The sequence below is a fragment of the Geotrypetes seraphini genome, chromosome 1 (genome assembly GCF_902459505.1).
Source record: "Geotrypetes seraphini chromosome 1, aGeoSer1.1, whole genome shotgun sequence".
NCBI classification, from domain to species: Eukaryota; Metazoa; Chordata; class Amphibia; order Gymnophiona; family Dermophiidae; genus Geotrypetes; species Geotrypetes seraphini.
In genome coordinates this window covers 432,983,350-432,996,930 of record NC_047084.1, presented here as the reverse complement: position 1 = coordinate 432,996,930, position 13,581 = coordinate 432,983,350, and the positions used below count along the sequence as shown (strand labels likewise).

Sequence of the window (13,581 nt, the reverse complement as noted above, 5' to 3'; positions counted from 1 at the left end):
AGAAGATCGCCGGTGGGTAAATTGATTTTATTATCAATATAGTGATTGAAATGTGTCAGCTTTGAGAATTTATATCTGCTGTGTATATTGTGTCTAAATGAAAAATGAATGGGAAAATTTGCAGTACAATTAGTAAAGGGGATGGGATCTGGGGCAGAGCTTGGGTGGGCCTAGGGAGGTCTATGGTTGGGGTACTCAGTTGATATTTGTTAGACTTAGGGGATACTTAGTTTGAAGTAGTTGAGAAACATTGCTGCAAGGCAATCAGCTAGCGCCGGTGCATCTCCTCTCCGGCCCTCTTCCCTGCTGGCACCCCCTACTGGTGTTTCAGGGCCCATCTGGAGGGTCTCTGCACATGTGCGGACATCGACGTGATGATGTCACACATATGTGTGATGTCATCGCGGCGACATCCACGCACTTCTGGGTGCCTCAAGCCGTGGCCACTACCCCAGCCCGGCTCGAGAAAGTTTGAGAGACAATGCCCAACACTGTACAGTTCCCTCAGGTTTTTGCAGCCCAAATGCATGGCCTTGCATTTTTTAGCATTAAATCTTAGCTGCCAAATTTCAGACTATTCTTCAAGCTTCACTAGGTCCTTCCTCATGTTGTTCACACCATTAGGGATGTCTGCTGTATTGCAGATTTTGGTATCATCTGCAAAAAGGCAAATCTTACCTGACAGTCTTTCAGCAATATTGCTTACAAAAATGTTAAAATGAACAGTATATGTAAAAGCAGGTCAAACACAAAGGCAAAAGAAAAGACAGAGACCAACAGACCTCTTAGGTACAGAAAAATGAAGAAGCATAAGAAAGGAAATTGGGTAAATGGATTTGTCAACTGATCCTTATCTACCACTGTAGAGGATTCTATGTTCCTTTAGAGACATATGCTTTATATAGACAGCTGTATGTCCTCCAAACATATTGGCCTATGCAACCTCCTGATTTCTGCGAATATGCATAAAATGTATCCTTTATCCCTTGCAAGTATATTAAGCTTTATTTGTGCTGTAAGAGTCAAAGTATGAAGCCCTAAATTTTCACCATCCACAACATATGCTAATTTTTAAATTTTAGTAGCTGACACTCTATGAGAATGTATTGTTTGTAGTATGTACAAAGCCAACCAGCATCTGTGGGTTTTTAAGGGAAAAACTTCCTTGCAAACCACAGCCAGAGAAATCTCGACTGATATGGGCAATGAAACATATTTTCCTTCTGAATAGTGCCCCGTAAGCTTGTTTACTGGTTTGATTCCCAGAAATATACTGGCTTTTGCTTTTTGATTATGGAGATGCTTCTGTGCAGAGATGACCCTGACAGTGAGCTGCTTTAACTTCTTGAAATTTTGTGTTTCAGAACACTCTGGAGTTTTCCGTCATGCTGCCAAGACACTGAACCTCTGGCAAGTACTGATACCTACTGTACAAAAGGGGGGAAAAGAAGCATTGCTGAAATCACAAGCTAGTATTAGAAGCACATTTGTTTTAAAAGAATGAAATAAAACTGGTATCCTCTCTTTTCAGCTGGCAAATAAAATTAAGTAATGAAGTCTGTATTCAAGTGCTATACGATGTTATCTGGTGTAAGAAATGGTCTTGATTTGATGCATATGGGCTAAATGCACAAGAACAGCCAAAAGTAGTTCACTGGTAGAGTCAAATAACCTCACTCCAGCCCTGGGTTTGGATTGTTGACTTCCAAGGAAGACTGGTAGAGAGGAACCTCGCTCTATTTTGCAGGAATCTCTCTCTATTCTGCAGGAACCTCTCTCTATTCTGCAGGAACCTCTCTATTTTGCAGGAACCTCTCTCTATTCCCTTCAAAAAATCTTAGCAAGTAGCAACTCTTGAATTAGAAGTGCTGCCTTTTACCCTATCACATAACTCCATTCATGCCTTCTAGCTGTTCAGCACCTCAGAGAACCAACTACAGTGGTGCCTCACACAACGAACTTAATTGGTTCCAGGAGCAAGTTTGTTATGCGAAAAGTTCATTATGTGAAACGCGTTTTCCCATAACAATACATGTAAAAAAAAATAATTCGTTCTCCCTCCCTCCCACTGTCTGTCTGTCATTTTTCCCCATTTCCCTGTGCAGCAGCATAAGGGGTTAGGGAGTTTCTCAGGCTGGCAAACTGTCTTCTCCTCTCCCTCTCTAATGCTCCTCCTATGCTTTCCTTTTCTGTTCTCTTCCTCCTTCACCATCCCCTCCTCTTTGTCCAATCTCTCTCTCTCTGCTTCTCTCCTCCTCTCTGATTTTCTTCTTCTACCTTGCCTCTCCTCCACCCTCTGATGCTCGTCTCTCCTGATTCCCCCCTCTGGTGCTGGCCGACTCGTGGCTGGCACCCATTGGCTGCTGCGCGCGAGACCTGCCAGCGGCCGGATGCAATGGGAAGCAGTCATCTGTTGGAGGCTGTAGTCGGGAGTCAGCGCCGTTAAAGCTGGTGGTCGCCTGTTTGAAAACTGTCACGCCGCTGGACCCGGGAGGCGACAGAGAGCAACCGTTGCCAATCCAGCGCGTCTCTCCCCGTCTCCTCCCTGTGCGCGCATGCTCGCTCTCAGGCCTCCCCTCCCCACCCCACCATCCTAACTCATACCTGAGGCCGTCCACCACCAACACCACTTCCGCAGCTCGCTCGCGCTTCGATACCCCGTCCCCTCTGACGCTGGAAACAGGAAGTGTTTGGGGGGGAGGGCTAGATGCTGGATAATCGGGGGAAACAAGTGAGAGAGGGCAGTTAAGTGCAGTGCCTGCGCGGAAGGATGCAGCTCGGGCGACTTCGTTGTGTGAAACGAAGTCCGTTGTACGAATCAAGACAAGAAGTTCGTTGTGCGCAGCGTTCGCTGTGCGAGGCGTTCGTTAGGCGAGGCACCACTGTATAGCATTTCACAGAGTGGGGAGCATGAACTGGTTCGTCCTTATATTTCCTGGAGCAGCCCTATCCCTTCTTCCAATAGATTTCCTGTTCAAACAGGAACCTGTTGTGAGGACCCTGAGGGCATTCTGACTAGTTTTGTGCTCCACTGCAGCTTTACATGTATGGAGAATAGTATCTGGTTCACGTTGGCCGCAGTGTTGACAAGCTGAGGAATGGGAGCACTCTTCATGTATCCCTCCTCTTGTTTCTTCATTGCCTCATCGCTTGTTTCCTATTACAAACCTTAGGGCTCCTTTTACTAAGGTGCGCTAGCGTTTTTAGCGCACACAGGAAATTACCGTGCGCTACACCACGCACTACGCTTCTAGAACTTAGCTCAATGCTGGCATTAAGGTCTAGTGCACGCGGCAATGTAGCTCACGCTATTCCGCGCATTAAAGCCCTAGCACACCTTAGTAAAAGGAGCTCTTAGTCTTTCATTCACTATCCTTTTTTTAAAAAAAACATATATTTATTGAAAGTGGAAAGAGTACAAAAATCGCAATTTCTCCTTGTCATGTTTTGTACTATGCTTTTAATACTTCATCTTCCTCATTACCTTCCCTAGTACTCAATATATCTTTTTCTACACCTTACCTTTCTCCAGCTGTCCATATATCTCCTTTGTCATTCTTATCTAAACCCCATGTACAGTATAGTCTTCATTCTCATCCTCTTCTCTGTCTTGCTCCTTTACCAGGTCTTTGCTAGTCTATCTTGCCTCATTTGTTTGCTGTTCCTTAGTATCTTGCCAGCCCCTGGTTTTACCACTCTTTCCGAGTTCCTTCCCCTGCCTAATCCTATTCTAAACCACCAAGTTCTTCTCCTCTCGATCTGCCCCTAGCTCTTCTCTCCTAATGGTCAGGGTGCTGAAAGTAGACGGAGTAGTTGCCATGTATATCCTCTCTAAACCAGCAGTGCATGCTGCAAAGAGAGGACGTTTTCTATTTCTGTCAGCCTGGTGCCATCCTACTGCTGCTTCTGATCTTGAGATTGTGCTACATCCATCTGCCAATTACTATTCCTCACTGTCTAGGGCTAGCATGAACCACATGTGAAACCCATGAGCAACTGCAGGGTGGATACCCACGACAAAAGGAAGAAATGATGAGATTCTTGAGACTTGTCTTCTAAGTACCATCTCTAACCTGAGATTGTTCTCCATTATTTACTTAGGTGCGGAAGTACAATGTGATTGTTATAAGTTGGTTATGTAAAAGAAGGGTTTTGAGCATTTCATTCTAATAAATATTAGGGTAAACTTATGTTGCATGGCATGTACGTGAATGCTCTTCATAACTGGTGCCTCTTCAAAACTGAATTATCAACTTGAGTGCTGCTAATGTGGTGTATACTGCTGTTTTATTTTTCCATAGTGCTGCAATGTTTATACAGCACTTCACAGCGGCAGGCGAGAGAGAGTGCCTTCTCCCTGGAGCTGACAATTTAGCCCAGGGGTAGGGAACTCCGGTCCTCAAGAGCCGTATTCCAGTCAGGTTTTCAAGATTTCCCCAGTGAATATGCATTGAAAGTAGTACATGCAAATAGATCTCATGCATATTCATTGGGGAAATCCTGAAAACCCGACTGGAATACGGCTCTCGAGGACCGGAGTTCCCTACCCCTGATTTAGCCAATTCAAGACACAGAACTAAAAAAATATATAAATAAGAGGCTCCAAGTTAAGATGATAAGGCCATGACAGGGAAAATCTAAAGGATGTAACAGTGATCATGTAAAGACATCATAGGGGTTCATTTACAAAAACAACCAGTGAGAGGCATGAAGGGATTTTATCTATCAAATGTGTCTGTGAAATGCAGCCTCGGTCTCCATCTGGCAGTCTAGGCTAAAAGGCCACTTTTTCGAGACTACTTTTAACTCCTAGCTCTTACTTACTTGTAAAGTACCCATTTCTGTTTTATCATTCCCTAACTCCTAGTTGTCTGTTTTGATTAGATTGTAAGCTCTATTGAGCAGGGATTGTTTCTTATATACTACTACTACTATTTATTATTTCTATAGCGCTGAAAGGTGTACACAGCGCTATAAATTTTAACATACAATAGACAGTCCCTGCTCAGAAGAGCTTACAATCTAATTTAGACAGGACATTTCAGGATTGGGGAGGTTATAGCATATATCTTGCAGTGCTATAGAAATGATAAGTAGTAGTCGTAGTCCTTTCACAATGTTACACTCTGATGATTATCAACAGTTGTTTTCTCTCCAAATCTTACTAAAGCAGACAAATATATGCAAATATCTAGCAACTTTATTTAAACTAAAATGAGTTTAAATATTTGAAATTTGGAACATACTTGGCTTATATTTATTCATTCATTCAGTTTTCTATACCATTCTCCCCAGGGAGCTCAGAACAATTTACATGAATTTATTCAGCTACTCAAACATTTTTCCCTGTCTGTCCCGGCGAGTAAAGAATGACACGGGGACCGGTTACCGCAGTAAACCGTGGTCACTGCAGTAAATCCGTAGGAATGAAGACATTTGCAACTGGTTTACTGCAGGAATGGGGACAAGACCTTTTACCGCCCCGTGGGAGTGGTGAAAAGTCTAGCTCCTGTGATAAAAAAAATTGCGCCGGTGTCAAACTCGGCATCTCCTCCCCAGCTCTTCTTGCGCCTATTTTACCTTCAGGAGCCAGCCATGCCACAAAGAAGACAGAAGGAACCCAAAGCCAAAGCCTGAGACCAATGTGATTTGAAGAATAAAATTACCAGACAACAAAAGGTAGAAAAAAAATTTATTTTATATTTTGTGATTAGAATATTTCAGATTTGAAATGTGTATCCTGCTAGAGTTGGTATTAGACATAACTGGGGACCGCAAAGCCCAGGCTATGCATCTTTACTTTCCAGCTGGCTTAGGGCTCTCTCTCTGACCAGGGGGCAGTTGCCCTAGTTGCTCTCCCCTAACAGTATTCCTGCCATGTGTGACTGAAATATTCTGTTAGCTTGATATATCTATGTAGCATTCTGTAGTAATTTGGTTTGTTCAGTTTTCACAATAGTGGAGGAGTTATTTGTAAAAGGGAATGGAGACAGAGGTTTTGTTGATCCTTGCTCGGGATTATTTGTATTTATGAAATGACATTGTACAGAATATTGTGTTTTTTTTATTTAATAAAATAAGTTCAGTATAAAATCATAACTATTCGAGGCTTGTGCGGATGGGATCTGACAGTTTGCGGGACGGGGACTGAGCTTGCGGGGATGGGGGCAGGGACAGGGACTGAGCTCGCAGGGCAGGGATGGGGACGAGCTTGCAGGGACGGGGTGGGAATGGTGATAATTTTTTTCCCCGTGTCATTCTCTACCGGTGGGCTCACTATCTAATGACCTGGGGGGGATTAAGTGACTTGCCCAGGGTCACAAGGAGCAGCATGGGTTTGAACCCACAATCCCAGGGTGCTGAGGCTGTAGCTTTAACCACTACAATATAGCATGATTTGACAGATGTTAAGGCCAGTTTACATATAATGAAAAAATATGATCACATCACAGAAGCATACCACGATTCACACTGGCTCCCAATATGAGCAAGAATACACTTCAAATTCTACTGCCTACTATACAAAGCTATTAATGGAGAAAGCCCAACCTACTGGAACAACCGACTAGCCCAATCCACCTCAACCAGGCACAGGAGAACCCACTCACTATTCACACACCCACCAACCAAAAATGTCAAAAGAGGAAAACTATATGACAACCTAATGGCCACCAAAGCAGCTAAACTAGACAGACAAATCACCAATCTGCTATCTACGACCACAGACTACAAAACCTTCAAAAAAGAAACTAAAACCCTACTCTTCAAAAAACACATAAAACCTGTTTAACACGACCAGTTCCTTCCCTAACTCCACCTACCATATACTCCACCCATATCTAATCTAAAATGTTTCTAATTACCCAACATGTTGCTCCTTAAGTTCTCGACAATTCTTATGTAATGCTTATGACAATTCTTATGTAATGTTACAACTCTTGTAACCTCCTGATAACTCTTGTGTAATCCGCCTTGAACCGCAAGGTAATGGCGGAATAGAAATCACTAATGTTGAAATCAGAATTGAGATGTCCAGGTTGGGATATGCATTCTTCTTGTGGTTCTGCTGAACAAAGACCCTTATGTAAAGTACATGAAAGGACACAAAGGACTTTATGTGCATCTGCTTGCAGGCACGGCAGGAGCAACCATTTTTATAAATGTTGAAGAAAATAAGCAATATAAACTCATCAGTTTCCATATATGGAAGCAATAATTTCACAGCTTCCATGTGTAAATGGTACCTTCTCCATAAGTATCCATCTCTTTAAACAAATCTTTATGTAAAAGGACCACCAATTAATCTGTGAGGCTGTAATTTTTGAATTTGGAGTCAAAAATAAACAAGGGGGGGGGGAGGTTTAGGAGGGTTATTCACATAATCCTTTATATAAATCTGAAGCCAAAACAAGCACTTAAAAAAATTCTGTGCATACCTCTGAGCTGATAGAAAACCTAATGGGAATGTTTTTTTCCTATATATGTGTATTCTGAGGTTTAAACCAGAGAAGGGGAGTGTGTAGCGCAGTGGTTAAAGCTAGAGCCTCAGCACCCTGGGGTTGTGGGTTCAATCCCACGCTGCTCCTTGTGACCCTGGGCAGGTCACTTAATCCCCCCATTGCCCCAGGTACATTAGGTAGATTATGAGCCCGCCAGGACAGACAGGGAAAACTGCTTGAGTACCTGAATAAATTAATGTAAACTGTTCTCAGCTCCCCTGGGAAAATGGTATAGAAAATTGAATAAATGAATGTGCATACTGGTGGATTGGACAAGCCACATGGAAATAGTTTCTGAAATTGCCATTTACATGTTTAAATGTCTCTTTTTATAAAAAAAAAAAAAAAAAAAAAAGAGGTGGCAAAGCAATTACAAGAAATCAAGAACCTCAGAACCAGGTCTAAATGGATCTTGGTAACATTTCAAAGATCTTGGAATCATCAGTGTTACAGATTGAGGAGAGGGCTACCTTGTTTATCTCGTTTGTTTTTCAGCAAGATTTAAATGCTGTAATGAAATTGTACTTTAGAAATGCACAGACTCCCTTCCTGGGACAGCGGGTTTGGATTTACTGTGATGTCAACAAAGAAACCCAAGAAAAGAGAAAGCCTTTTTCTTAATATGAGGCAAGACGCAAAGGATTTGGGAGCTAATTTTCAGCTAGCATATCCATGTAAATGCCTCATTAAATAGGCTGGACTGAAGTATACTCTTTTCATTCCGGACCATTTACGGACTTTCCTTGACTTAAAGAAAGGGTTAAAAAAATTGGTTGGAGGAGCTTAAATCCCGTTAATGCCACTAGTTTAAAATTGATTTTCTTGTTTATGTAATAAGTCCCTTTTTCTTTTGAGCCACTACCTCACAGAACTAGTGTTGGGGCCTAAGAAGAATTTACTGTTTCTTAAATTGAATTGTATTTCTTATTGGAAATTGTTTCTGTTCATTTTACTTAAACAAGCGTATTGCTTGCTATGTATTTCAAATTATAATAAATAAATACAAAAAAAAAAAATAAATGTCTCTATTTGTATATGGTGATAACTTCCAAAACAAAATATTTAAAGGGAAAGGCGTGTTAAGGTAGCACATTTCATCAATTGGAAACTTTCTAAACATTATACGCTGTACTAGAAAAACACCATGGGCTCCTTTTACTAAGCTGCATTAGGGCATTAACGTGCAGAATAGCGCGCACTAGACCTGAACGCCAGCATTGAGCTGGCGTTAGTTCTAGCCGCATAGCGCACGGTAATATCCTGCGTGCGCTAAAAACGCTAGCGCACCTTAGTAAAAGGAACCCCAAGTTCACAATCCTAAGTGAAATTATGGAAAGTAAAGAGGTTATAGTCACCTGGGGAATTTCAACTGATAAAATCACGATGAAGGAAATCTGGACATGAGAACAGCACTGATCATAGAGGTATCTGTAGTTTTGTCTGGAACCTCTTGTCCATATATAGATCACGTGACCTTTGTAGATTACTGTCTCTAACTTCGTGTCCTCATCTTACACTGTAAATGTCTTATTGTAACCCGTTCTGAGCGGTTGGGAGGACGGGATAAAAATCAAAATAAACAGAGATCTTCCAGTGCCAAGCAATGCAGTCGGATCAAGAAAATGTGGCAGAAAGTTACAGAAATACTCCCCATCATATTGGGTGCTTGAGGCTTGATGGAAAGGAACTTTCAAGCACACCTTGATAAGTTACATGTACATGTTACATCCTATGACTATCAGAAGGAAGTTCTCTTTGGCACAATGCAAGTATAAGCAGCAGGGGCCTAGGGGGCATACAGGGTGTGCTGGTGTCGGAGGCTGAAAGCACACCACTGACAGATGGTAGGGAGGGGATGGCTCAGGTAATGGATCTCTTCAGCTCGACTATCCTGCTGTCCACGGAGAACCTACGTTACAGGTAAGTAACTACACTCTTCAGCTGGTGAGGCTTCTCATACATCCCTGCCAGCCATTTAATGGATGAGACAGTTTGGGGGAAGCTGCCTCTTCCCGTGTCTATGTCCCTGATTAGCAATTAATTTGAGAGACTGTGATCATTCTTCATATATTCTGACTTAGGAGTGAGATTCATTACTATTATGGTGTACACAAAACTAACACCATAAGTAACACTTCTTAAAAGCACAACTAAATCCTTATTACCAAACCAGACGTATTGGGGGGGGGGGGGGTTTGAATAGAGTTTTCCTGGAAATGATGTCTCCGGAAGTGGATTAGTCGGCATCCTTATCCTTGCCTGCAATGTTGATAGCCATTATTAGTGCATGGACTGGTAATTTTCCCCCTGAAGCAGCCAGAGGGTCTGCCAAAGCAAGGAACCTTGTCAGGACTAAATGATTTAGGACAAGGACAAGTTTATGATCAAGAGTAAATTGATACAAGCTGAATATTCTAATAAATATATAACCACCAAAAAATATTCATAAGATAAATCAACGTCGGAGATTCTATATGGCACGCTTCCAATCTAAAACGGAGAAAAGACCTCGGTGTTTTCCAGGAGCACACCCGGGAAACTTTCTATGGCAAGTAATCAGTTGCCATAGAGAACTACATCCTCGGTCTGAGAAAAACTCCGCTGTAAGGACTACAATCACAAAACTATTTTTAAAAATTAGATTTTCACAAAATAGTAGGAAACAAGCACTTATCTTAGGTGATCACTCTATATCTTCTGATATTGAAAAAAAATCTCCGCAGTTGAACCCGAATGCTATATGATTACAAAACACAGGGGAATGATTTAGATTTCCCTTTTAGATTTCTAGAGATGCCTCTAGAGATTAGAGGCAGCATTTAACACTTTAATTGCTTTTTTTTTTTTTTTTCAGGGCTCTACAGAAGTGGCGTTGTCAGCAAACACTTACTGCTAACAACCATAGCCAACTAGCACCTCCATGTTTTAAATTCCATGACCTCTTAATTATACTTTATATGAATTATCAATTTAATTTAAAAAAAACCAAACAACTTGTAGACTGTATGCTGTGGGTTTTCTACTGGCTACAGGAGCGTACTTAAAAAGGACACACAAGTCTTAATAGTTTCTGTGGATTTAAAGGTCAATGTTCTGGGTGATTATTTAATATGTCCTTCACTTTCCAGCACTTTATTTTGGACTGTCAACAGTAGCAAATTCCACAAATGAGACACGTAAATAACACATCTAAGAGATTGTTTGCAGTTATTCTATCAAGTGGGCAAGATTGAAATTGACACATTTACAGGATTTGATGAGCATTTCAGCCAACTGTTTGATTTAATTTATAACATTTTTATTGAAGAAATCAGTAAATATACAATATTATAATACAATAAAATAGTCATTAAATTAAAATTCATCATATTAATTTCCATCAAATATCTTTCATTTCTTCAAAATATATTTCCAAAATACCCATTACATCTCTCAATACCCTCCTCCTAATTCATACCCCCCTTCCCTTTTCCTATTGACCTCTCCCCCCTATCCTCCCCCAAAATTTAATTTATAACTTTTTTATTGAAAGAATCATACTAAACCCCCCCCCCCCAAACCCAATGAAAGTTGACAAAAATAAAGAATAATAAAAGTAAAGAACTGGAATTTTAGATAAATAATCATAGCTTCAATGTAAATCATTAAGAATTAAACTTCTTGCCTTAGTTGAAAGATTCTGAATATACGGATCCCAAATTTCCATAAACATGAAAATTTTCCTAGCCGAACGCCTAACTTCCCAAGTCTCATACTGTTTGATTTATATTAAATTTGACTTTACATTTCCCCATATAAGGCCTTGGTGGCCGGTATTGCTACTCATGCAGAATGCCCTAAATGCCGTTCTGCCCCTGCGGGTTTGTTTCATATGTTTTGGTCTTGTGACAGAATACAAACCTTCTGGTCTTTTGTTGGGCTTCATCTACAGACGATCTTGAAGACAAGACTTCCCCTTGGAGCGAAGGTTTTTCTTTTTTCTCACTTTACTTCTTTGGGACTTTCTAGGGGTAATTCCGTGTTGCTGCAGAAGGCCTTTTTGTTAGCTCGTAAATGTATCCTCTTGTTATGGAGGCAGGCTGTGGTGCCTACCCTCACAATGTGGAAAAATTAACTGTTTACTTTGCTGAAGTATGAATATTTGGATACTAAGAAAAGTGGCCCTGGTCAATGGAGGAAATTCCGAGCGATTTGGGCTCCGGTCTGGGACAATTTGTCTCCGGGTGCCCGAAGTGCTCTTCTGAATTTCTGACACTGGAGTGCTTGGGGGGGTGAGGGGTGGGGGGGGGTTTGGAGGGTGGGTTGTTCTTGGCTTTTGATGAGTATCTTTTGTCTCCGCGCAGAAACAACGCGGTAGACCCTTTTTGTCTTGGGTTTTGCTTTGTTTCTGGTTCTTTGTATTCCGATTGTGGTTTACTTCTTTGTATTCTTCTTTTCTTAATAAAAGAAAAATTAATTAAAAAAAAAAAAAAAAAAATTTGACTTATGTTCCATGAGAGCTGTCACACTCACATTACCCCTCTCCTCAAGTCACTTCACTGGCTCCCCGTCCATTTCCAAATACAGTTCAAACTCCTCTTACTGACCAAGTACACTCACTTTGCAGCCTCTCTCCTCACTTATCTTTCCATGTCCCGTCCCCCCCCCCCCCCCCCCGAACTCCATCAGGTAAGTCCCTCTTATCTGTATCATACATCCACTGCTAACTCCAGATTCTGTCCCTTCTATCTTGCTGCGTCATATGCATGGAACAAACTGCCTGAGTCGTTACATCAGGTGCCGTCTCTAGCAGCATTCAAATCCAAGCTAAAAGCCCACTTTTTCAAAGCTGCTTTCAACACCTAACTCCCACTCACAATAAATTGCCTACTGTATGTCCATCCTAGCATTCTCTGCAAGAAACTCCCCATATGCCTGTCTGTCAAAATTAGATTGTAAGCTCTTCTGAGCAGGGACCCTCTGTTGCATGTTGAATGTATAGTGCTGTGTACTCTTCAGTGCTATAGAAATGATAAATAGTTGTAGGGCTGCAAGGAAAAAGCAAACCCAGCAAAATGCCCAGGACCTCCCAATGGTAGGGGCTGCCCTCATCCCCCTGCACCCAGCTGCTTACCTGCCCACCAGGTCCTCCAAATGCTATAGCGGCAGAGACCACTAAAGTCTGCTTCTCTGGCCAGGAGGGCCTTTCCTTTGCTGTGTCCCACCGCTCTGATGCAACTTCCTGTGGGTGGGATGTAACAAAAGAAAGGCCCTACCAGCTAGAGCAGGGATAGGGAACTCCGGTCCTCGAGAGCCGTATTCCAGTTGGGTTTTCAGGATTTCCCCAATGAATATGCATGAGATCTATTTGCATGCACTGCTTTCAATGCATATTCATTGGGGAAATCCTGAAAACCCGACTGGAATACGGCTCTCGAGGACCGGAGTTCCCTACCCTTGAGCTAGAGAGACAGCCTTTAGCACTGTCTCTGTTGCTGTAGTATTTGGAGGGGAACAGTATGCAGGTGAGGAGGCATGCCATTATGGTCCTCCCACCCAAGGCCCACTTCAGTCCCCACTAATCCACTGGACTCCACATAGACAGGCTTTTATATAATTGCCCTCAGAAACTATAGAGCAGGGCTGCCCAAGTCCGGTCCTCGAGATCTACTGGCAGGTCAGGTTTTCAGGATATCCACAATGAATATGCATGAGAGAAATTTGCCTGCACTGCCGCCTTGGTATGCAAATCATGTTCATTGTGGAAATCCTGAAAACCTGGCCTGCCAGTAGATCTCAAGAACCGGACTTGGGCAGCCCTGCTATAGAGTTTTAGCTTCAGATTTCAAAGAAAGATAGACTGATCTGCCTGACTCGCTACATAACAGAATTCCTTCTAAAATTCTAAAAAACAAAAACCTACACTGTTCACTGCTATCTATCCTGGCAACCATTCACAGTCATGCTTCTCCAAATGGATCAGGTCAACACTTTAGTGACAAAATGTGTCCTGTTTAAAAATAGAATGTGTTATTTAATGGAGAAACTAAGAGGTCTCTACAGGAAGCAAGAAAGAGAGGAATGGAAAAGGGGAAGCAGCATA

The 13,581-nt window shown here is 41.9% G+C and overlaps 1 protein-coding gene across 1 annotated transcript in view; it reads left to right on the top strand.

Moving 5' to 3' along the window:
• The window catches only part of MTAP (methylthioadenosine phosphorylase), a 204,324-nt gene extending 202,831 nt beyond the window's left edge, over nucleotides 1-1,493 (top strand). Inside the window, exon 8 of the mRNA XM_033919484.1 lies at nucleotides 1,365-1,493. Within this exon, the coding sequence (XP_033775375.1) occupies nucleotides 1,365-1,403 (39 nt within the window). The 3' untranslated portion in view covers nucleotides 1,404-1,493. The remainder of the gene's footprint in view (nucleotides 1-1,364) is intronic.
• The last annotated feature ends 12,088 nt before the right edge of the window (nucleotides 1,494-13,581 follow it).